This window comes from Lithobates pipiens, unplaced genomic scaffold (assembly GCF_037356315.1).
Source record: "Lithobates pipiens isolate NorthernLeopardFrog02 unplaced genomic scaffold, aLitPip1_a1.2 Scaffold_11, whole genome shotgun sequence".
Lineage (NCBI taxonomy): Eukaryota > Metazoa > Chordata > Amphibia > Anura > Ranidae > Lithobates > Lithobates pipiens.
Genome location: NW_027507696.1, coordinates 18,898,400 through 18,920,944, shown reverse-complemented (window position 1 = coordinate 18,920,944; position 22,545 = coordinate 18,898,400). Strand labels below are relative to the sequence as shown.

General features: G+C 41.9%; 1 protein-coding gene across 2 annotated transcripts in view; it reads right to left on the bottom strand.

Annotated features, from left to right (window-relative positions):
* EFS (embryonal Fyn-associated substrate) overlaps window positions 1–22,545 on the bottom strand; it is a 38,281-nt gene that overhangs the window by 6,564 nt on the left and 9,172 nt on the right. The window contains exons 1-5 of one of the 2 annotated variants that reach the window (XM_077469290.1): window positions 17,213–17,329; window positions 15,738–16,040; window positions 12,770–12,874; window positions 6,115–7,092; window positions 5,824–5,904 (exon numbers count right to left, since the gene is read on the bottom strand). In XM_077469290.1, the coding sequence (XP_077325416.1) occupies window positions 5,824–5,904; window positions 6,115–7,092; window positions 12,770–12,874; window positions 15,738–16,040; window positions 17,213–17,272 (1,527 nt within the window). In that variant the 5' untranslated portion in view covers window positions 17,273–17,329. Of the gene's footprint in view, window positions 1–5,823; window positions 5,905–6,114; window positions 7,093–12,769; window positions 12,875–15,737; window positions 16,041–17,212; window positions 17,330–22,545 lie in introns of those variants that run through there. The other variant, XM_077469298.1, reaches the window with a different exon arrangement.

Sequence of the window (22,545 nt, the reverse complement as noted above, 5' to 3'; positions counted from 1 at the left end):
CATTTGCCCGGACAGAATAGTCCTAAGGCCTTCTGATCGCTTTATCCCTAAGGTATCCTCCTCTTTCCACTTCAATCAAGAAATCAACCTCCCAGCCCTTGTCACGGATTAGGGCGACCCTCATCTGCTAGATGTCAAGGGCAACATCTTGGAATACCTTTCAGCAACCAAGCCTATTAGGAAAACGGAAAACCTTCTAATCATCCCGCACGGCCTTAAAAGAAAGGCCAGGCGGCATCCTCTCATACCATCGCTTCATGGCTGGTGAAGGCCATCAAAAAGGCTTACTCGCTGAGTACTTTACAGATTCCTGAGGGCTTGAAGGCACATTCCATCAGGGCAGTGGCAACCTCATGTGCAGCCTATTGTAGAGTTTCGGCGGAAACCATCTGTAGAGCGGCCACCTGGTCTTCCAGAAACACCTTCATATCTCATTAGGCATGCGGAATCCACCTTATAGCAACAGTGGATTTTGGAAAAACCGTTTATCCAAGCCAACTCTTCCATTCCTTGTTAATAAACTTGTTCTGCATTCCCACCCAGTCTGCGAGTTATTCTCCAAAGTGTATGCTGCCATGATGCGACAGGAAACTGGAAAATTGTATACTCAACTTTCCGTAATTTTCCTTTCCTCTCGCATCTTCATGGCAGCATACAACTGCCCACCCTTCTGAGGTGATATATACAGAGAATACTGGGGCGGGGGCCTTCAACTTATAGTTATGTGGTCCTATCAAGTTGTGGGGGCGGCGTCACAACCCAAAGTGTATGCTGCCATGAAGATGCGACAGGAAAGGAAAATTATGGAAAGGTGAGTATACAATTTTCCGGTTTCATGGGGGAATGCCATATCATTCTGACAGTCATAAAGTGTATTGGAGCAAACTCAAGCCAGTTTCTACAGAAAAAAAATCTATATTTTCATAATCTATAGCTACTTGTATCTTTGGATCTATTTCTGATGTGATGATTACTTTTAACTGACAGTAACCTTTGTATTTGCATTTTTTTTTCATCATGTGATTAGTTTAACTTGCCCAGGTATGCGACAGGTTTACTTTAAACAAAGCTTGTGTTTGTCAGCTTTAATACAACTATTTAAAGAATTCTGGTAGAAACAAAAACATATCTACACCTTTTAACTCTTTTGCTGCCACATCAGTTTTTGTGGTTTTTGCACACACTGCACATGATGGCTAGCCTACCTATTCCAAAGGTAGGCCCATGCTTCGCCAAGTTTCATATGGTGTCAAAGGTATTCATAATTTTTATCTATGTACTTTTTGCAAGTTTGATGTATACTGCATGTTATCTTTTAATCCTTTTTTGATGTTGAATAAAAATACGCTTTTACATACATATTGGCCTATTAGTCCACGAGGAATTCATTGTGCAGTTCTGCTATTTTCCAAAAAATACCACTTTCCGCTACAATTTAGCTCACTCCAACATGCACTGCTCTATATATATATATATAAAATATATAAAACATGTAGACTATACAATGTTTTTTTTAGGTAGAATGCCCAGCATGCATTTACATATGTATTAAAGCAGAGATCCACTGTTTTGTAAGTTTATTAAAAGTCAGCAGCTACAAAAAGTGTAGCTGCTGACTTTTAATAAACAGACAATCACCTGTCCCACGATCCAGCAAAGTGGCGACCCGAATCCTCGCTCCACTCCCCCTCCTCTCCGCGGTACCGTCATTACTACTGTGGGCATCCAGCTGTGATAGCTTGTGGCTTCACATCCAGACAAGCACTGTGCATGCGTCAGTCGTGCTGTGCTCTCCTAGTGGCCAGGCAATCTTCTGGGACCGCCTAGGTGGAGAGGTGACCATTATAGCTGAAAATGTAAGAAAATCCCAAATTCTGAGTGGTCGCCAGAATAGGATAGAAGGAAGATCTTCCAATGAGAAAATTAGTTCTGATGACCCTGGTGTCTAAAGGAATTTTCCTCACTTTGGAGGGCTTTCCTCTAACCTCCTATTGTGGCTATGGAACAGGTAAGTAAAGTAGTAAAGGAAAACATTACACAAATGGACAGGGGTTATAACCCTCCCTTACTCCATCCAAAATGAAAAAAAAGTTTTGCTTTCAGTTCTATGAATAATTGTATTTATGTAGCCCTATTTTTTGGAGCTGGATTTATAACATATTTGGCCATACATTTTAGACAATTCTGAAACATACAGTAAACAGTTTGTCTGGATCACAAAAGGGACAACCATCATTTTCATAACACTGATGGAGTCCTCTTTTACTACCAAGGCAGGCCATACATGGTGCAAATTTCTTTCTTGCAATCACGGGTTGCAGGAAAGGAATTCGCTCAATTCCCCCATCAACACAGACAGTGCTTACAAGGAAATCCCTCTTTCTAAGCCATTGTTTTCTCTCAGCAGGGGTGGGTGAAGCCATACCCACTGGGAAAAAAATAATGATTATTGTTGGCAGCTATACCAGTCGCTAGTGATAATTGGAAGTAAAATTTGGCAGGCTGGTTGTACCCAAGTTGATCGATCGCTACATTCTAAACTGGCCGAGATCCGAACGTCTATGGCCGACTTAAGAGATCATGAGAGTGATCCAGAGGACATATATTAGCAAATTGGGTACATAAAAATGTAATCCTAGAATCCTAGTCTACAAAAATAAGTATCGTTTAGGATTAACAGTGCGGCGGTCTATTGTAAATGAGTCTATAAGTACAAGACCGTTAATTTACAGAAGCTGGAAGCTATGTACCTGTCGTACATAACGAGCAATCAGAGTGTGTTGTGGTGGGTTGTCAGCCATTTTATACTTTCAACAGGGTATGTCCTGCCATGGTGCAGAAACTGCAAGGTGGCTCATCACCTTTTTTAAGCCAGAAATCCTTTAGCTGATGAATGCACTTGGTAGCTGCTTTGTGGAGCCTGTGGGATATAATGCAATGTTACCTACATAACACTGCAAAAAACTACTCTGATTCATGCAGAGGCTGGTCCCATAATGTTGATCGGTTATATGACCTTCTCCTGGCAACCACTCCCCGCATTCATTGAAATAACGGGGCTTCAATAAACACATTTGTAAAGCACATTGCGGAACACAATCGGTTTTTAAAGGCTTCGTTCACCTTTGGGACCACATTTCATGTTACACCCATATTTAGAGTGTAACATAAAACATAGTTAGATTCGCCAATTCCCCCCCCCCCCCCCCCCCCACTCTCAAACGCCCTTCTGTGTTTGAATTCAGCATAGCTATGGCACCACCCACACATCTGCATCATCCATTCAGACACTGAGAAACTTGCAGATCTCAATCAAACACAAGTGTGGTGATGTCCCCACACTTGTAATCAACTGTTTACCACCCCCAGCACCTTCATGATAGGGCCATTCCTCTGTAAAGACCGGGGAATGAGATGTGAACAATGCATTGCACCCTGCAATTCCCTGCAGGCCTAAATGGAAAAAGAATGCACATTTGTATTTATTTTTTATCAATATGGTGATTTTTTTTATTTTTCAATAAGTAGACTATGCCTTTAACCACTTCAGCCCCGGAAGATTTGGCTGCTCAACAACCAGAGCACTTTTTACGCTTTTACAATTTGTCACTGAGCTGCTTTAACTGGTAATTGCACGGTCATGCAATGTTGTACCCAAACAAAATTTATGTCCTTTTTTTCCCCACAAATAGAGCTTTCTTTTGATGGTATTTGATTGCCTCTGCGATTTTTATATTTTACGATATAAACAGACTGAAAATTTTGAAACAAAAAAAAAGATATTTTCCCATTTTTGTTATAAACTCAATTTTAGTCATACATTTTAGCCAAAATGTATTCAGCCACATGTCTTTGGTAAAAAAAAATGTCAATAAGCGTATATTTATTGGTTTGCGCAAAAGTTATTGCGCCTACAAACTAGGGTCCATTTTCTGGAATTTGCGCAGGTTTTAGTTTGACTATCTCATTTCTTTAGGTGCTAAAATGGCAGGGCAGTACAACCCCCCCCCCCCCCCCCGACACCCCAAGGAAATTGCTGAGAGGCATGTTGAGCCCATTGAATATTTTATTTTTTTGTCACAAGTAATTGAAAAATAACAAAGAAATTACACAAAGTTGTCACTAAATGATGAGATATTGCTCACACATGCCATGGTTATATGTGGAATTGCACCCCAAAATAAATTCTGCTGCTTCTTTTGATTATTGGGATACCACATGTGTGAGACTTTTTGTCAGTCTGTGTACAGAACCCCAAAAAACAACCACCGCCTTCAGTTTTTCTAAGGGCGTAAATTTTTGATTTCACCCCTCACTGGCTATCAGAGTTTTGAAGGCCATGAAATGCCCAGATAGCATGAAACCCCCCAAATTACCCCATTTTGGAAAGTAGACACACCAAACTGTTTGCTGAGAGGCATTTTGAGTCCATGAAATATTTTGCAGATCTCGCTTTTTGTCACAAAGTTTTGAAAATTTAAAAAAGATATATATATATATATATATATTTTTATTTTTTTCTTTCATTTTCAAAACCAAATGAGAGTTGCAAGATTTCATCACTTCCCCTGCCTGTGTTTACACCTACACAGGCAGGGGAGGATTTAATCTGCAGAACCGATCAGCAGGTCCAGGCCACAAATCATTGTCCTGGGTCTGGAGACTGATCGGCTCTGAAAAAAATCTGATAGTTGCGCCCGCCGCAAGGTAATGTTGCTTCGCCCACCCGTGCCATTCAAAACTGCGGCGGCTGGTCGGGAAGCGGTTAAGTTGACATCACACTGATCTCATATTCCTGTGTACAATAGCCCTTGGAGAGATGCCAGGTATTTTAGTTATTTAAAGGAGATGTTCACCTTTTAACAAAAAATAAATGCAAATTTTTTTGCAGGTAAAAAAATTAGCATTTATTATTTTTTGTTTCTGGAGCCTCTAAAGCATTGTACGAGCAATCAACAGATCTCTGGTGACATGCAGGTCTCCTGCAGACCAGTCGGTGTATCTGTGCCTGTACACTGTATCTGCTTACCCATACAATCTGACAGGAAGACTCAATGAACTACCACAGTGCTGTGGTAGTTATTGAGAACTGCAAGCTGACAGCTACAAAGTACTTGTAGTTTTCCATTCACAAAAGACTGAATGAGTGACACAGATGGGCGGGAGAGCCCTGCTTAGCTGCGTTTTTTGAAATTGTGACAGCTAGTAGGGGCAAGAACATTTCCGCCCTAAATATAGGTGTAACATGTTACAAAAGGTGGACTTATCCAGAAACCTTTTGGTGTTAACTCTCTGCCAAAAGTTTTATTTGTAAAGTAAAAAATAGACCTTCTCTTAAACTAATTACTGAATAATAAATGAGCATGTAATAGAAAGTAAGCTTCATTTGGAATTTAAAGCCCAACTCCAGCCAAAAGTAAATTTTAAATTGGATAGAGCAGGGAAGAGTTAGAACATTTATTATGATTTTATTGTATTGTATTTTATTGTTTCCAATGGGGAGGTTTTTACTTATTGGGTGTGTGGTCACTGGGACGCGAAGTTAGCAGAATATTTGTACTGAGGCACAGATAGCAGTAGCAGCATTTTTGGTCAAGTGAGAATGGCTTAATTCCCCAGTAAGGCATTTATTGTTATCTGTTTTACTAGCCAGAGGTTCTAATCCTTTCCCATTCTGACCAAATATAAAAACCTACAAATTAGAGACAGGCTTTATTGTAGTGACCAATAAGTGATATATATGATTAGATTCTCACATACCATTTATTGTCCATATAGAATAAAGTACAACCTGGGAAAATGAAAGGATATAACTACACTCACCCTTTTCTCCTGTGAATTGCGCTGATCTATGTCTGTAGGTCTGTCTTTGGATTTTTGCATTGTCTGAGTAGTGACAGTACCCTGGGAGAAAAAAGGTCACAGTTATAAACATGCAAACAACGGTACTGGATGGTGAAAGTGCTGAAACGGACAATGGCTTTTTCTATAAGGAATGGTTTTCAGTGGCATAACCCATAATATAATGTTTGGATAACATAAATGTTAGCTGAAAAAAACAGGACTAATGATACAATAAGCACATAAACATGTTATCTTTAGTGTATATTTTACCTGTAAATGAACATAATGATTGTCTCTGCATTGAATCCTCTCATATTCACTGTGTGCATCTTCACCAGAATCCGTAGGAGTGCAGTGCATGATAGGTGGTGGTGGCAGAGGTCGGTCCTGGATGCTGCCTTTGCGATGTGTAGCAGGGGAGGCTGTGGGTAGTGCAGGAAGTGGCCGTCGGGAAAGGCTTTCACTAGAAGAGAGTCGTGGTCGTGGAAAAAGAAGGCCAGCATTGGCAGTCACGAGTGCGACAATAAACCCACTCTGCTCCTGAATTGTATTAACCACTGATAGCTCAATATTGGCTTCCTGCAGTGCCAGTAAAGCAAGCTCGAGTTTTTCAAGGTGCCCTGAGAGTTGTCGGTGCAATGATGGATCTGAGGCTTGGCAAGAATGAAGGAGAACAACCTGGGCCATGCCCACAAAGTCTTTAAGGGCTTCTACTACCTGAGCTGTAACTTGATAATCCAAGCACCCCTGTCCTGAGCTCTCTTGCATCTTTTCAAACATAAGTACCGCTGTCCTTTGCAGTTCTTGGTGCAACAGTCTCAATGACTCCATGGTGGAAACTCCATCACTACGAGGATCCCTTGACAGGACAGATGGCAGACCAGACTCCCGACTTCCTCCAGAGTCTGCGGAACGAGCACTGCCTGTACTGGAAACTGAAAGACGATGAGTTGGAGGGGGTTCAAGAGTTTCTGGTGCATTGCCACAACTTAAAATGTCTTCTGGTGCTTCATAGAGATTCTGGAGCCCTGACACCCGTTTTAAATTTGAGGGCAAAGAATAAATACCCTCATCTTCTTCATTATCTGATAGTGGCAGGTTCTGAAACATTGGTGGCACATCATATATATCTTCAGGTATCTCTTCAGTGGGTTGGGCAGCCACATCCTTCACACGCAACACAGGACTGTCGTATGTTTCAGTTGCAGATTGTATATCCCTCAGTAAAGATGATGGCTTATCATAAACCTAGAGAATTAAGAAACGAAAGTACATTAACAAAACATCAGAAAAACCAGCCTGCAACAGAGCAGCTGGGATGCATGCAGTAAAGGAACCATATACATATAGCGGTGTAAAAATGCTTAAAGGCTAAGTTCACCTTTTGGAACATGTTGCATATTCCGCTCGTATTTAGGATGGAACATTTAACATGTTACAGCCTCTTCTGCCAGTTCCCCAGTTTCCTGGGAATGAATGAATTACAAGTACGGCTGACAACTTGTAGTTCTGAATGGACTGCCAAGGTGCTGATGAGCAGTCTCATAGTTCATTCATAAGCTCTGCAGCTTTCAAACAGACATTACATATGAAGGTACCCCTGGTCCACTGATCACAGATCCTGCTGGAAAAAAACTAAATGCACATTTAAATTTTTTTTTTTAAATATGTGCATTTTTTTTTTTTTTTATGGAACAGGTGAACTTATACTTTTAAGTGTTTAGATATAAAAGACAAATGAATGCAGCTCTGCAAGTCATAATACATAAATAAAATGGGTGGGGGGGCGGTTGTCCCCTCCGAATCTATGCCCGACCCGAAGGGCCTGCTGTGGACCTAGGGAGGGACTTTTTTTTTTCGCAATGACTGATGCCGGTTGTTGGATACAGCAGCTGGCTTCCCCATCCCCTGCTTAGCAACCAGCTATACACAGTGTTAAAATAAAAACCGCAAAACATAAAAAAATCACATAACAAACACAACACTTGCGTTTCTGGTGCGCTTTCATTGAAGTCATTTGCGTGCAAAATGCGGGGAAAAAAGTCCCCGACCCTTTCCAAAAATGGACTGGCCGCAAAAACCATAGATGTGAAATTGTACCATAGGAAACCATGTTAAATGGACTGTTGTGCATTTCTGCAAACTGCAAAACACACTAAAAAAAGACATAGGTGTTATCCTAGGGTGAAGCTCTGTTCAGACTAGTATAACTCCAAATCATGGGATTTAAATAAAGACTTTACATTCTCTGGCACACAAGTCGCAAGAAAGCAACAGCAAAGATGTGCAGGAAACTTTTCAAAGTCGCTGCGACTTTAACTTGCATAGATTGGTACAGGTGCCATTGAAATCAATTGGCTGTGACATGTCATGTCATGTGACTTTGTGTCCAAAGTCACATGACAACTTGCACTAGTGTGAATGGAGCCTTAAGGACACAGGAATTTGGACACAGGTTATGCTGCCACATTCAGTGTGCTGCCCGAGTATAACCCCTCCCAGTTTTGTGAGAAAGTAACAGACCACAAAATAAAAAGGGATGGAACCCGTATCCCTGAACCACTTGCCAACCGCTGCATGCTGATATGTCAGCACAATGGTAGCGGTGGGCAAATGGGTGTACCTGTATGTCCCCTTTAAATGGCGGAGCGCCCGCTGCATACAGAGTGACCGTGCCCGTGGGATTTGCGGACTTGATTTCCGGCAGTTTCCCCCCCCCGATCGTGTCACGGAGCCACAGAACGGGGAAGTGCCTATGTAAACAAGGCATTTCCCCATTCTGCCTTGTGACATGACAGAAATCACTACACAGTGATCTGTCATGTGAGTTGAAGCCCACCCCCCCACAGTTAGAATCATTCTCTAGGACACACTTAACCCCTTGATCGCCCCCCCTAGTGGTTAACCCCCCCCCCCCCCTTCCCTGCCAGTGTCATTTACACAGTAATCAGTGTATTTTTATAGCACTGATCTCTATATAAATGACAATGGTCCTAAAATAGTGTCAAAAGTGTCCTATGTGTCCGCCATAATGTCGCAGTCATGATAAAAATCGCAGATCACTGCCATTACTAGTAAAAAAAAAAAAATTATAATAAAAATGCCATAAAACTATCCCCTATTTTGTAGACGCGATAACTTTTGCGCAAGCCAATCAATATACTCTTATTACAATTTTTTTTTTCACCAAAAATATCTAGAAGAATACATATCGGCCTAGACTGAGGAAAAAAATGTGTTTCTCTATATATTTTTGGGGATATGTATTATAGCAAAAAGTTAAAAAAAAATGTTTTAATTGTCACTCTTTTTTTTTTGTTTATAGCGCAAAAAATAAAAACCGCAGAGGTGATCAAATAACACCAAAAGAGAGCTCTATTTGTGGGGAAAAAAAGACCTCAATTTTGTTTGGGTACAACTTCGCACAACTGCGCAATTGTCAGTTAAAGCAACGCAGTGCCAAATTGCAAAAAGTGCTCTGTTCGGGAAGGGGGTAAAATCTTCTGGGGCTAAAGCCGGTAATGGACTTAAAGTTATAGATTTTATGTTATTTACTAAAATCTTACATCCTCCACAGGAAAATGAGGGATCTAAGATGGAATCAGGAACCAAGACCAATTGGGAAAAGCAGAAGGGACAGTGCCATCTGAACCAACCCATTAACCCTAAGCAACTCAGGGTTCAAACAAGGGACTTCTTGATACATAGGAACCATCTTGCATCAAGGTCAGACTCCGAAATATAGATGGGGAAGCTGCAGAAGAAGTTGAAGAAGAGCCAACAACAGAAGGAGAGACAATGTTAGGAGGCTAATCCTGCACCACTACATAAGCCCCAAAGGGGGGAGGGGTTTGGGGGGGATCCCTGACAGTTAAGGAAAGGTCTACTGACCAACAGGATATAGACTCTGTTAGTGAGGATTTGCGCTAAATAACTTATTGATGACCAATAGTTACTAATACTAGATGCCGAAAAGGCCCCATCTGGTCAAAGCTTGCAGGAAATGGATCCTTCAAAAGAATTCTAGGTGCATAAGTCCAGAAAGCTGACTCTCTTAAAGGAAGGTCATCTAAGTGAGGATTCCAAGTTAATACACTAGGATAGACATAAGATTCAGTGCTCGAGCAACAACAGGTGCCTTCAAAGGACACTGAGAGTAAGGACCCTGTTAAGGAAGCAGCAAAAACTAGTCCTAGCTAACTCTTTATTTAATAGATACACAGCTAAATGCAGTAACACAGAAGACGTAAACTGTAGCTGAAAAAAGGTGTACCAAAGAGGTTAGCTTGTGAGCTAGGAAGGGTGTCTTGAGCACCCAAATGCCAAGCGGTCACAATACCCAAGGACACACATAGATGTAAAAACAGCCCCCACCTATGTAAGTAACCTCCACACAGAAGGCTTAAGAGAGAGGTTAGCAGACCCTATGGTCCAAGTGTGAGTGAGACTCATGTTTACAAGTACTGCCAGAGCAGTCAAGGGAGAAAAGTGGGCTTCCTCTGACCGTTCTGCAGAACTCCTGTGCTCAGGGTAAATAAAACGGTCGTTCTTTAGACATTTCATTAGCTTTCCACAAACATAGCCAGAGCACCCTGTGCATTTGCAAGGACATCAGTTCTGTGTGAGACACAAGTCCAGAGGCTTGTAATAAGCTGTCAAAACTAAAGTGCAAGGCTTCAACTGCACAATAACAGGGGGGGGGGGGGTTCTTCTCTAAAGGAATGTATCCATTCTGACATGGTTTGACAAATAACCTGTCAACACAGCAACACAGGACAGAGGCCAAAGCAGTTTCTAGTATAACTTAAGGCAAAACTTTTTTAGTTTTGGATAGAGTGGAGAGGGATCAGAAGACTTGTCAGTTTTTATTGCAGTCTGTGCCCCCATTAAGGAGATTCACCATATCTATTTGTCCTGTTTGTTGGGGAAATCTTCCAATTGGGACACTAGTTCTGGTGACCTAGGGGGTCCCCAAGTAATTCCCTTAATTTTATTTTATTCTCACTTCCTGTATGGCTATGGGACAGAAAGTGAAGGTAAATCTCAGCAATGGGACACAGATGGCGCAAACAAATCTGACCGGTTATAACCACTCCTTACTATCCAAAATGAAAAAAAATAAGTGTTGCCTATAGTTCTACTTTAAATTAAACTGGGACCTATGGGAAATGTAACTTTCTGTCAGTGAAGTTCCAAAAGGTGAGTACACGTTTGATTCTTGTGTGTTCTGATACAAGCTCAGGTAGGGTCCAGGTTCCTTCAGGGTGTATATAATTACCATAGGAATGTCCCAAAATCAGAGATGATACCGGAATTAACTGCAGGCCTGGAATTAACTACAGGTTCAGGAGTATGAGACACTGTTCAGGGGACTGCACCAGAACGCTACAGTAACTGCACAAAAAAACCTTACGAAATCCATAGTGGACATGGATACTTTTGGGCATGGCATGCAGAAGGCCTCAGCCCCTAGCTGACAAAGCTGAGGTAGACTTTGCATATAATGACCCTATAACAATGGGGGTCCTAATACTTACCAGAGCCCGATCTCTATCCAGCGATATCCACGAATGCCTCGGCCGTCCCGGCCTCTCCTTCCTGATTGGCCGAGACATAACTGTGGCGCCATTGGCTCCAGCTGCTGTCTATCAAACTCAGCCAATCAGGAGAGGGGGCGGGGCCAAGCTGTGGCTCCATGTCTGAACGGATACATGGAGCTGCAGCTCGGTTCGGGTTTCCGCATAGCAAGCTGTTTGCTTTGAGGGCACGCAACAGGATGGAGGAGCCAGGAGCCCCAGCCAGGGACCCGAGAAGAAGAGGATCCACTGCACAGAGCAGGTAAGTATGTTTGCTATTTTAATAGAAAAAAAAAAACAAGACTTTACAATCACTTAAACTCTCACTGCAGTAAAACTGGCAGTAACAAGATTTTAAAAAAAGAGGCTCAGTGGTGCAAATTGTGAGGTAGCTCCCAGTGTTTCAACCTGGCCAGTCTTACTCATTAGGTAAGTTTTCAGAGACAGGGTCATACCAGAGACTGTGCCATGGTTCTGGACCCTGAAAGCACTCCATGGCTAACACAGTACCCAAGTGTGGAAAGCACCACAATGCAGAGCCCAGTGCCTGAAGGTAACATTACAAACTAACTCAGAAGTCCACTCACAAAGTGGGTCTGCAGAGACAGGGTCACGCCTGAGGCTGTGAGAAGGCTCTGAATCTACACAACATTACACTTAGGTCTGGAAAGTGCAATAATGTAAAGCCCAGTGTCCAAAAAGTCGCATGCAGTTTTGGCCCTGCAATCATCCAGTCTGGTGGGGTCTGGGTATGGCTTCCAAAGCTATTGCTTAAGAAATGCTGATTGGGATAGCTGTGCATAAAGACCAGCTCAAACAACTCAAAGGAATCTTAACTGATGAAATAGATGAGGTGATTTGTAATCAACTTGAAGATTGCATGATAAGATGATGCTTCCGAATTCCTTTGTCCCATAATGGGCAATGGAGAAATTTATTTTTTTAATGCATACTGCATAAGTACATGAATTTGACTTGGTATCATCTTTTTACAGTCTACTGTACGGTAGAGCTGAAAGAGAGGGAGGGAAACACAGTACAAGGAGTCAGGCATGCTGCAATACAAGGAGCATGCTGATAGGCAGAAACAGAACATGAGAGAGCCAAGCTCATCCGTATGCTGCATCTTCTTTCACTGTCCAATCATAGGGTGGGGAGACCTGTAAGTGAAAGTGAAACGACAACAGAAATAGATCAGATCCCCTTCCCTGCTAGTCATGGCTGTGCTGTGGGTCTAAGGACCGGTGGACAGAATTACCCATACTTTGGCAGGTAAAACAACTGTCATATAGTTATTTAATCTGTATTTTCAGCTTTAAAGATCTTTATGAAGGACTATTAATGCTTACCTCTTGTGGACAGGGCTGAGATGTCTCGATATGACGTGGAGAGTTGTAGATTTCATCCTGAGGTGTTGAGATGCAAAGGCGTGCAATTGATGGAACTTGATATACCTGTAATGATGGTTAAGATTACATTTTAAAATATATGCTACGATGAGATCACAGAAGGGATACTTAAAAGAGAAGTTCATCTTTCTGACCAAGTTTCTTGTTACACCCACATTTAGGCCCCATTGGTCCCTGTCATTATTATACAGCTGTGTAATTCATTCACAAGAATCTGGAAATGGAAAAACTACAAGCCCATATGCCAGCATGACAAAAAGACTCAATGAATTATAATGTTGTGATATCACCACAGCTGTAGTCCATTGACCCTTCCTACACCCCCACAACTGAAGGTACAGACCAGCGGCTGGAGGAATAGTCAGCAGGAGCAGACTCTTTGTGGCTACAATGCTTTGCAAGTTCCAACAGAAAAAACGAAACAAAAGCACAGTTTTTTTATTAATCAATATGGGTGCTTATGCCTCTTTTAAAACACAAAGAATAATGAAATGTACAGGAAATGCACCTCAAATCAGCACTACACAGTAACAGTCTCTGGGAATAATTTGTCATGTATTATATACATATGTATAAACCAAATACTGTAAACAAAAAAAGCATAAAAGAGCAATATACTGTAAAAACAAAACCTACAACTAAAATTAAATTGCCCATAACCCTTAAGCCTAGTACACACATTACTTTTTTAACCCAGCGGGCTGAACGAAAAAAAAACTGAGAGGTCGTTGTACTGTCTATGTGATGTTAGTGTGGCAATCCACCTTGCTGAGCTATTGTGTTCTGACAGGGGGACTGCTCCCCTGCCAGACCAGCTATCACAGCCAGTGGCTGCCAGTGCTAATCTGCTGCTAGTCACATGCTGGTTTTCCAGCATCTCCCTTCGACAAACGCCAGTGGTTGGACTGGCTTTTCTCAGACAGACAGCTGTACACACTCTCCAAATGTTGGCCAGTTCCTGCTTAATCTGCCAATATTTGGATCATGTGTACCCAGCAGTACAGTTTTCCTTAATTCATTAGTTTCAATAAGGCCACTACTCCATAACTTGATTTTTAGGAAGGCCCTTTATGTAATTCTTTATTTGTTACATTAATAATTTATACAGTCTTCTGTAATCTACTTGCTAACGTCCACCTTACCACCTATCCTCTGGATCTTGTTCCCTCGCAAATGCTACGTTCACCCTCTGGCTCTATGCTACACTCTCTAACCCCCATCTTCAATCTCTCCCTCTCTTCTGGCATCTTCCCCAACTCTCTAAAACATGCACTTGTCAGACCCATACTTAAAAGGCCCTCACTGGACCCATCCAATCTTAACAACCTACACCCCATCTCCTTGCTCCCCTTCTTATCCAAACTCCTTGAACGTCTGGTCTACAACCAACAGAGCGTCCACCCCGCCAATAATAGCCTTCTTGATCCTCTTCAGTCTGGATTTCGTCCTCAACACTCCACAGAAACTGCTCTCCTAAAACTAACAAACGATCTACTAATGGCCAAAACCAATCAACGCTATTCTGTACTTCTACTCCCGGACATCTCTGCTGCCTTTGTTACGGTTGACCACCCCCCCTCCCCTCTAATAAATCCACGCCTTTGGACTCTGTGACTGTACTCTTCGCTGGTTCTCTTCCTACTTATTCAACCACGCCTTTAGCGTTTCTTACAACTCTATTTTCTCCTCTCCTCTTCCTTTCTCTGTTGGGATCCCCCAAGGTTCTGTTCTTGGACCTCTCCTATTTTCAATCTACACCTCCTCCCTGGGTCAGCTGATAGCATCCCATGGCTTCCAATACCACCTCTACGCTGACGACACCAAAAACTATTTCTCTACCCCTCAGCTCACTCCCTCTGTCTCCTCGCGTATCACTAATTTACTATCAGATATATCAGTGTTGGTGTCACACCACTTCCACAAACTCAATCTATCCTAAACCAAATTTATAATTTTTCCTCCTCCATATGCCCCTTCTCCTGATCTGTCTGTTAAAATTGATGGCACAACTATAAGCCCATCCCCACATGCCAAGGTTCTAGGTGTAGTCCTGGACTCTGAACTCTCCTTTAAGCACCATGCCCAATCGCTGTCCAAATCTTGTCCCCTCAACCTCGCAACATCTCCAAAATACGCCCCTTTCTAACCAATGACACAGCAAAGCTCTTAATTCACTCGCTGGTCATCTCTCGCCTCGACTACTGCAACTCCCTTCTCATTGGCTTACTTCTACATAGTCTATCACCTCTTCAATCCATCATGAATGCTGCTGCCAGACTCGTCCACCTTACAAATCGCTCTGCTACCCCTCTCTGTCAATCCCTCCACCGGCTTCCACGCACCCAACAAATTAAATTCAAAATACTAACAACTACTTACAAAGCCATCCACAATTTAGCCCCCAGCTACATCACTAGCCTAGTCTCTAAATACCAACCTACTCATTCCCTTCGTTCCTCTAAAGACCTCCTGCTCTCTAGCTCCCTCGTCACCTCCTCCCATGCTCGCCTCCAGGACTTTTCCAAAGCCTCTCCAATCCTATGGAATGCCTTACCCCAATCTGTCCGCTTATCTCCTACTCTATTAGCTTTTAGACGATCCCTGAAAACCATTCTCTTCAGAGAAGCCTACCCTACCCACACCTAACAACTGTTTTTTCATTTTCTCCATCAGCTCACCCCCCAGTTATTACCTTTTGTTTCCACTTGACGCTCCCTTCTAGATTGTAAGCTCTAACGAGCAGGGCCCTCTGAACCCTCCTGTATTGATTTGTGTTGTAAGCGTACTGTCTGCCCTCATGTTGTAAAGAGCTGTGCAAACTGTTGGCGCTATATAAATTCTGTATAATAATAATAATAAATATATGAAAGAAATTATAATGTTGGTACATATAAGGAATGCATTTCACCTCAGATTGTTGCTCCTCTGTGGAATTTTGCAGCATAACTTCATATTTTTGTAACTTTGGGGTTACTGCAGTGGCTCCAATGAGACGTGGTGCCTGGTATTCATTTTCCTGTATGTTATCCTCTGGCAGAAGTTGCAATCGATTTCCAGGAGCGATACCTTGTTTTCCCCCAAGAGAACAACGCCACCACCCCCCTAGTGTTTGAGCATCTCTTTCTAGGACAAGCATCACGTCACCTCTGCGAAAACTAAGCTCTTCAGGGCTCTCAGCTGCATTATCATACAACGCCTGGGCCAGCTGCGCCTGGGGATAAAAATAAAGAAACATATTCATGTCAGACTTAGGAACTGCAATCACAATAAGTGTTTATTGTGTGTGTATAAACAATATTTCTGTCCACATGAATGAGCTGTTCCAATGCACTAAAATCACAATATTAACAAGGATTTCATAAACACTTCCACACAACAAAACTATCAGGATGTTTCTTGCATATTTTCTGAAACTTGTATAACCTGCAATGTAAGTTGCATCTGTCAGTGTTCTATAAATTAAATATTTTTATGACCTCTTCCGTTATACACAACAAATGCCTAATAATGCTAGTTTTGCTGGTTTTCATTAAAACAAGTTTAAATAAACAATGTTCCCTGTTTTACTTGTTTACATTTTGCTGACTTCTCTTTTGCCACAAACAGAAACTGCAAAGTTGTTGATTGCACTCAATATTTTAAAATGGGTTCAATTATCAGAGAACTTGGCAGGCCAAGATGCATAATGTAGCCAAAAGCATTTGATGAACTATTATAACCTCAGAGATTTCCCAGGTCATATATGAATTTGGACAATAACATACAGTACATACTACTGTCTAGAGGCCCCTAGCAACCTTTAGTTGAATACTGCATGTTAACACACAACAAGATATAAAAATGATGACATCTCGGGACACAGGTCTTGTGAAACAGGAAAATAACGGGAAATTAATACAAACTACATCTGTAACCAAACCACACAGATAGACAAGAAGATCCAGTTTTAACAGCCTCAGGAGTGTAAATCCTTAACTGGCTAAACAAAAACAATTATTATGCCTTTGAATATGTCCGCCTGCTTTTCAGTACCCATCAGATTTGTAAACACTTATATAACCAACCCCTCAATTCACCAAACTGTACACAAAGGACCCATGCAGATTCCCAGCAAAGGGAATAATGGTATTAGAAATGGTAAGTATAAATGTGACAGGTACATCAGAATGCAGGTTATTACTGTGAAGGACACATTCAGTCCATAGATACAAACTCCAAAATGCACAGCACATGCCCCTGAACAACTACAGCCTTATATACTATGCTAGAGAAGAACATCTGTTCCCTCAGGCCTGATACAAATTCTATATACATTCAGCTGCCATTGTTTAATTGCTTCTGAAGGTTAACGCTATTGCTATTTCATGAGATCACCCTCCTCACCCTTCCATGTCTCTCGCCCATTATGTAGAAGGATCCTGTCTCTTTAAGAGAGCAGAACATGTGGCGGTGACATCATCCCTGATACAGAATAAAGAGAAAGGAAGCTCTGTATCAAAGTCAATGCCCCGAATGAGCCAGTTCAAGAGCTGCACGGCGATGGAGATTTCTCCCAGCGATTCACAATTAAATAGACAGCGGACCTTTTTGTTGAAATCTCTTCTTATGTCACCACTAAGCTTGCAGCCTGTGCATTATATCTTATTTACAAAAACAGCACCAACCCCCTTCCCCCAGCAGACACCTCTTTCATTATAACAACTATGTACAAATACCTCCTAAAATATTCAGCCGTAGCCCCAGTCCCCCCACCTACCACAATGACTCTAATACATAGCACAAGACAGCTGTCTTCACAGTCATAATATCTATTTCAAACCATACAGGGCACTACGCTTACTTAGCAAGGCTTGTGCAGCTACCCAGACAACAACTGGCAACGTGTACACTTCAGGGTGAAAAAAAAAAATCAATAGACTCCAATTAATGCTTTTATTCATGAATAAAATACTCAGAGTTTACCATGACTTGCTGATCCCAACCAACTTTATAGCATAATTCTGCCCTAAATTTTTCTAAGAAAGAAATCATAATCTCAGGATTTCAATATTCTGTTCTCCCCTCCTGTAAGAAGGTTCTCAGTGCTAGATTACCATAGGGTTGTTTTTCCCTAAATAATGATGTGGACCCGGAATCATCATTCTGCCTGATCAAAATCATCGCAAAACATATTTTTACATCACATCATACCTTGCACTTCTCGATTCCATTTCGTAATATTCATCCAATTTTTTTTTTCAAACGTATAAGCTTTCCAAGCTCTACCAAACAATCCATTTTGCTGTTTAATGTCAGATGGGTGACTCTGCCACTATGCCCTATGGAATCGCTCCCTATGTACCCAGACACAGCAAGATGTGTTTCTATTGCTGGCCCAAATGCTGTTAAACCTCAGATGCAGAGATTCCATAGGAACACAACAGGCAGCCTCTTGGCAATCCTGCCACTGGCAATTATGACAAACTGTCAAGTGGCAGGATCACTAGCGGCAAAGTTCCCCTTCTGACATCAACCATACACAGATTTAAAAAAAATGTTTCTACCTATTGCTGCATACCTTATTTTCATACTTGAGTTATAATGAGTTGTAAAAATCTGAGAAGTTTAAAAAAAAATGCATATTTTTTTCCCCAAATCTTAAAGTGGGTCTATCAGTAATTTCAAAATTTAGCGTGGAAGTAGTAATAAGCCTCTCCTTTTTAAACAGCAACATATGCAGGGGGGGATTTACTAAAACTGGAGCACTCATAATCTGGTGCAGCTGTGTAAGGTAGGCAATCAGCTTCCAGGTTCAGCTTAAAGTGGGGTACCCCTTAAAAAAAAAAATTAAAAGTCAGCAGCTACAAATACTGCAGCTGCTGGCTTTTAATAATCGGACACTTACCTGCCCCAGGGTCCAGCGATGCGGGGGAACGAAGCCCCCCCTCGTTCCCCGCTCTGCTCGCGGGGCCGTCATGCATACTGTGGGCACCCGGCTGTGGCTTCACAGCCAGGCACCTACTGCGCATGCGCGAGCGGCGCAGGGCGCCGTGATACGCCGTACAGTCACCTGGGACACGTGACAGGTCCCAGGTGAATGTGCGGCGCAAAGGGGAAGTGATGTCACCAGCTCAGGCAATGAAGAAGGCAGACTACGAGGGACCCCCTAGCAACCGGTATTTAGAGGTGAGTAAAAAAAAATTGTTTTTCCAATTCTTTTTTTTTTTTTTTTTTATGAATTTTAAGCAGCTTTTCATTTTTTGGTGGCAACACCACTTTAAATAAGCTTTGACAATAAAACGGGGAAGCTGATTGGTTTCTATGCACAGATGCAATAGATTTTGCACTCTCCAGTTTTAGTAAATCCTCCCAGTCTAGCCCAGGACAATAAACCATTCTTGCCTGGTTCAGGAGCAGTTACATTTTGGCCCATTTATAGTCGCATCCTTCGGCTTCCTGTGTACCGCTCTCATAAGTCATCACTAGTCACTCCTCAGGACTACATTGTCCCATGATGCACCAATGCACATGCGTGCCACTTATAAACAAATAAAATGTGCCTAATGTGAGAGAGCACAGAAAACATGCCTCTGCTTCTCCTCCAAAGGAAGTGATTGACAGCAGCTCCCAGGGCAGCACCTTGAGAGCCGCTGATAATCACTAGCAGAGGCATGTTTTCTGTGTTTTCTGAGTAGCAGAGGCATGTTTTCTGTGTGTTGTCCTCTCAGGTTGTCTGTGCATGTCAGTGTAGGCATTGTTCTCATGTCAGCCCCCAGCCCGCTACCGGGAGCGCTCACAAACGTGTGGCTCCATAGGACCCACAAGGCAAAAAACCCTATAATTTAAAATCAGCTCCCGCTTGACCAGCTGACACAGGGGAAAGCTAACATTTAAAATATAAACATGCAACACACAATGTAAGCGTGTACTTAAAGTCGAACTATAGGCAAAACTTTTGTTTCATATTGAATAGAGTAAGGGGGGGTTATAACCCCTGTAAGCTTTATTTTTGTCATCTTTGTCTCAATGGGGAGATTTTCCTTCACTTCCTGTCCCATAGCTAAACAAGAAGTGAAGGGGAAATCCCTATAAATTAAGGGAATTTCTACGAGACCCCCAGGTCACCAGAGTTAGTCTCCCCATTGGAAGATTTTCCCTCTATTATATTTCAGGGGACAACCCAAATTTGGGGATTTTCTTTTTCTTTTACTTTCACTTTCAATTAACGGTGACATACTGTACACAGCAATGCAAACTGACAGATATTGTGATGCATCTCCCCTCTATCTAAAACAAAAAAAAAAGTTTTGCCTTTAGTACTTTAAGCTGCTGAAATTGCTAAAAAAAAAAAAAAAAATAGGATTTTTCACTTTAACAGTATAATTTCAAAAAACAGAACTTGAACTCCGGGCTAGTGACTGTGCTTAGTCTGAAAGAGTTATGTCCCCAGTCTACTTCCAGCAGGATGAAGCAATTTCTAATGCCCGGTACACATGATTGGAATTTTGGTCGGAAAAAGCTCTGATGGTTTTACCGACGGAATTCCGACGGGATTTCGCTCAAGCTGTCCTGCCTACACACGATCACACCAAATTCCGACCGTCAAGAACGCTGTGACATACAACATGTACGATGGGACTGGAAAAGGGAAGTTCAATAGCCAGTAGCCAATAGCTTCCATCTCGTATTTGAATCTGAGCATGCGTGAGTTTTTGCGTGGAATTGCATACACACGATCGGAATTTCCTTCGGAAAAATTGAGAATCTGCTCTCAATCTTTTGCTGGCTGAAATTCGCCAGCAAAATTCCGATGGAGCATACACACGGTCGCATTTGGCGACGAAAAGCTCCCATCGGTCTTTTGCTGGCCGAAATTCCGACCGTGTGTACGTGGCATAAGACTTTCCTGCATCAATAATCAGACTAAACAATTTCAATTTGTACCAAGTGAAATGGTAAGTGCCAGCAGCAAGGGGCTGATCTATGTGATACATGCATACACATAGCCCAGAATATAAAGGCTGCTACACAGCCTTCAGAAATTACATGACTGTGTAAGTAAAGACTGATCTGGGTGATGCCTAACAAGAATGGTGCCATCCTTCTGGGCAGCAAGGAAGAAGGAGGCATTGTCAAGAAGTAATTAATGTCTTCAAGCCTTACACATTACTTAAAATGCATGTACAAAACATGAAACAATATATATGGGATGCTAGATCCACTTTAATGATTCCACTGTGTGATGAACTTTTGGAAGGCATTTTTTTCTTATATATAAATATGATCTTACCCAAAGCAGCTTTGGAAAAACTTGGACTGTACTGTCTTACATTACAACATAAAGTATAAAGCAGATGCGACCACATTTGCTAACCCCAGGACTGAATAATGCATCATTTTCCCAGAATAGAATGGGTGGACACACTTTAGATTCCAAGCCATAATTATAGGACAAAGCAGCTTTAAAAGACTGCATCTTCAGCCCTATACATTGTCGGCTATGTAGCATTCACCAGTGCAATAATCAACATCCGTAGGGTTTGAAGATTCTACTACTGGGAATCTAATCAGACATTCTGCACTGCATAAAGCAAATGTAAATTGAAACTGGATGGCATTCAGATAGCTAATGCATCATGTATCATAAATACCATGATTTTAAAAGAATGAAAAAATACTATTTTTACCTTATTTCAAATGGATCTTTTTTTGCATCTCAGTGCTGCTGATCTCCTCTAGCCCCTTTCAGCCACTTCCTGTGAGAACAATCCCTTGTAGCCTTTATCTAAAATGCAGGCGGGCTGATGTCTGTTGTTTAGGAGCGCTGCTTGCATTGGTACAAAGCAAGGGACTGTCAACTTTTGTTTTATTTGCTGGAGTGTCACAAAATGGAGCTTCATACAAGTCTATGCATTGCAGCATGGTGAGATGTGCTGCGATGAGTAGCACTGTATGTCTACATTTCACAGAGCGTACTGCAACCCATTTCAATGTAGTGTTGTGGTGTGAACAAGGCACAATGAAAAACAACCTTGCAGATCAACGCAGTTAAGCTGCCATGGTGTGACCGAGTCCCTTACAGTTTGTAGGATCACAGACAGTTAGAGGCACTTTTTTTAATGTGTAAATGCTGATGCTTCTTTGCATTAGTGTTTGGACATACATACACAGCTGACATATTTCCTGAGGGTAAAACCTCTACATTTGGGAAATACATCAAAAGCGCATATGCAGATAAACACCAATGCTAAGAAGCACCTACATTTACAGAGTACGGCTGCATACAGCTACGTGTGTGACAGGCTGAACATGGTACATGGGGCTCTCCAGGAGTGAGAAAGCACCAGGAAATTTACACTCGGCATGAAAAAGCCTCTGTCCCCTATGGTGGCTGCAATTGCTAACCCTATCTGAAACTTCTAGCTGCCTGAATTTCGTGTTAATCCAGTGAATTTAATACTTCTGATGCACTATTCTAAAACAATATTTCTTGACAGCTCTGGCTTTTCTGGCTGCATAGGGGTCAGTAGCTTAAGCTGGCTATACAATGTACTTTGTTGAGTATAGCATACAGATTTTGAATTCCAAATCACAGAAAAGCCTTGTTACAATCCCCATGGCAGAGTGACTCCTCAGCTGTACACTACTTATTTACAAGTACTGCTATTACTAAGAAGCCATTCTTACTGCACTAACTTGTAGGCACAAGCCACTAATCTTGTCATCATAACAGCTAA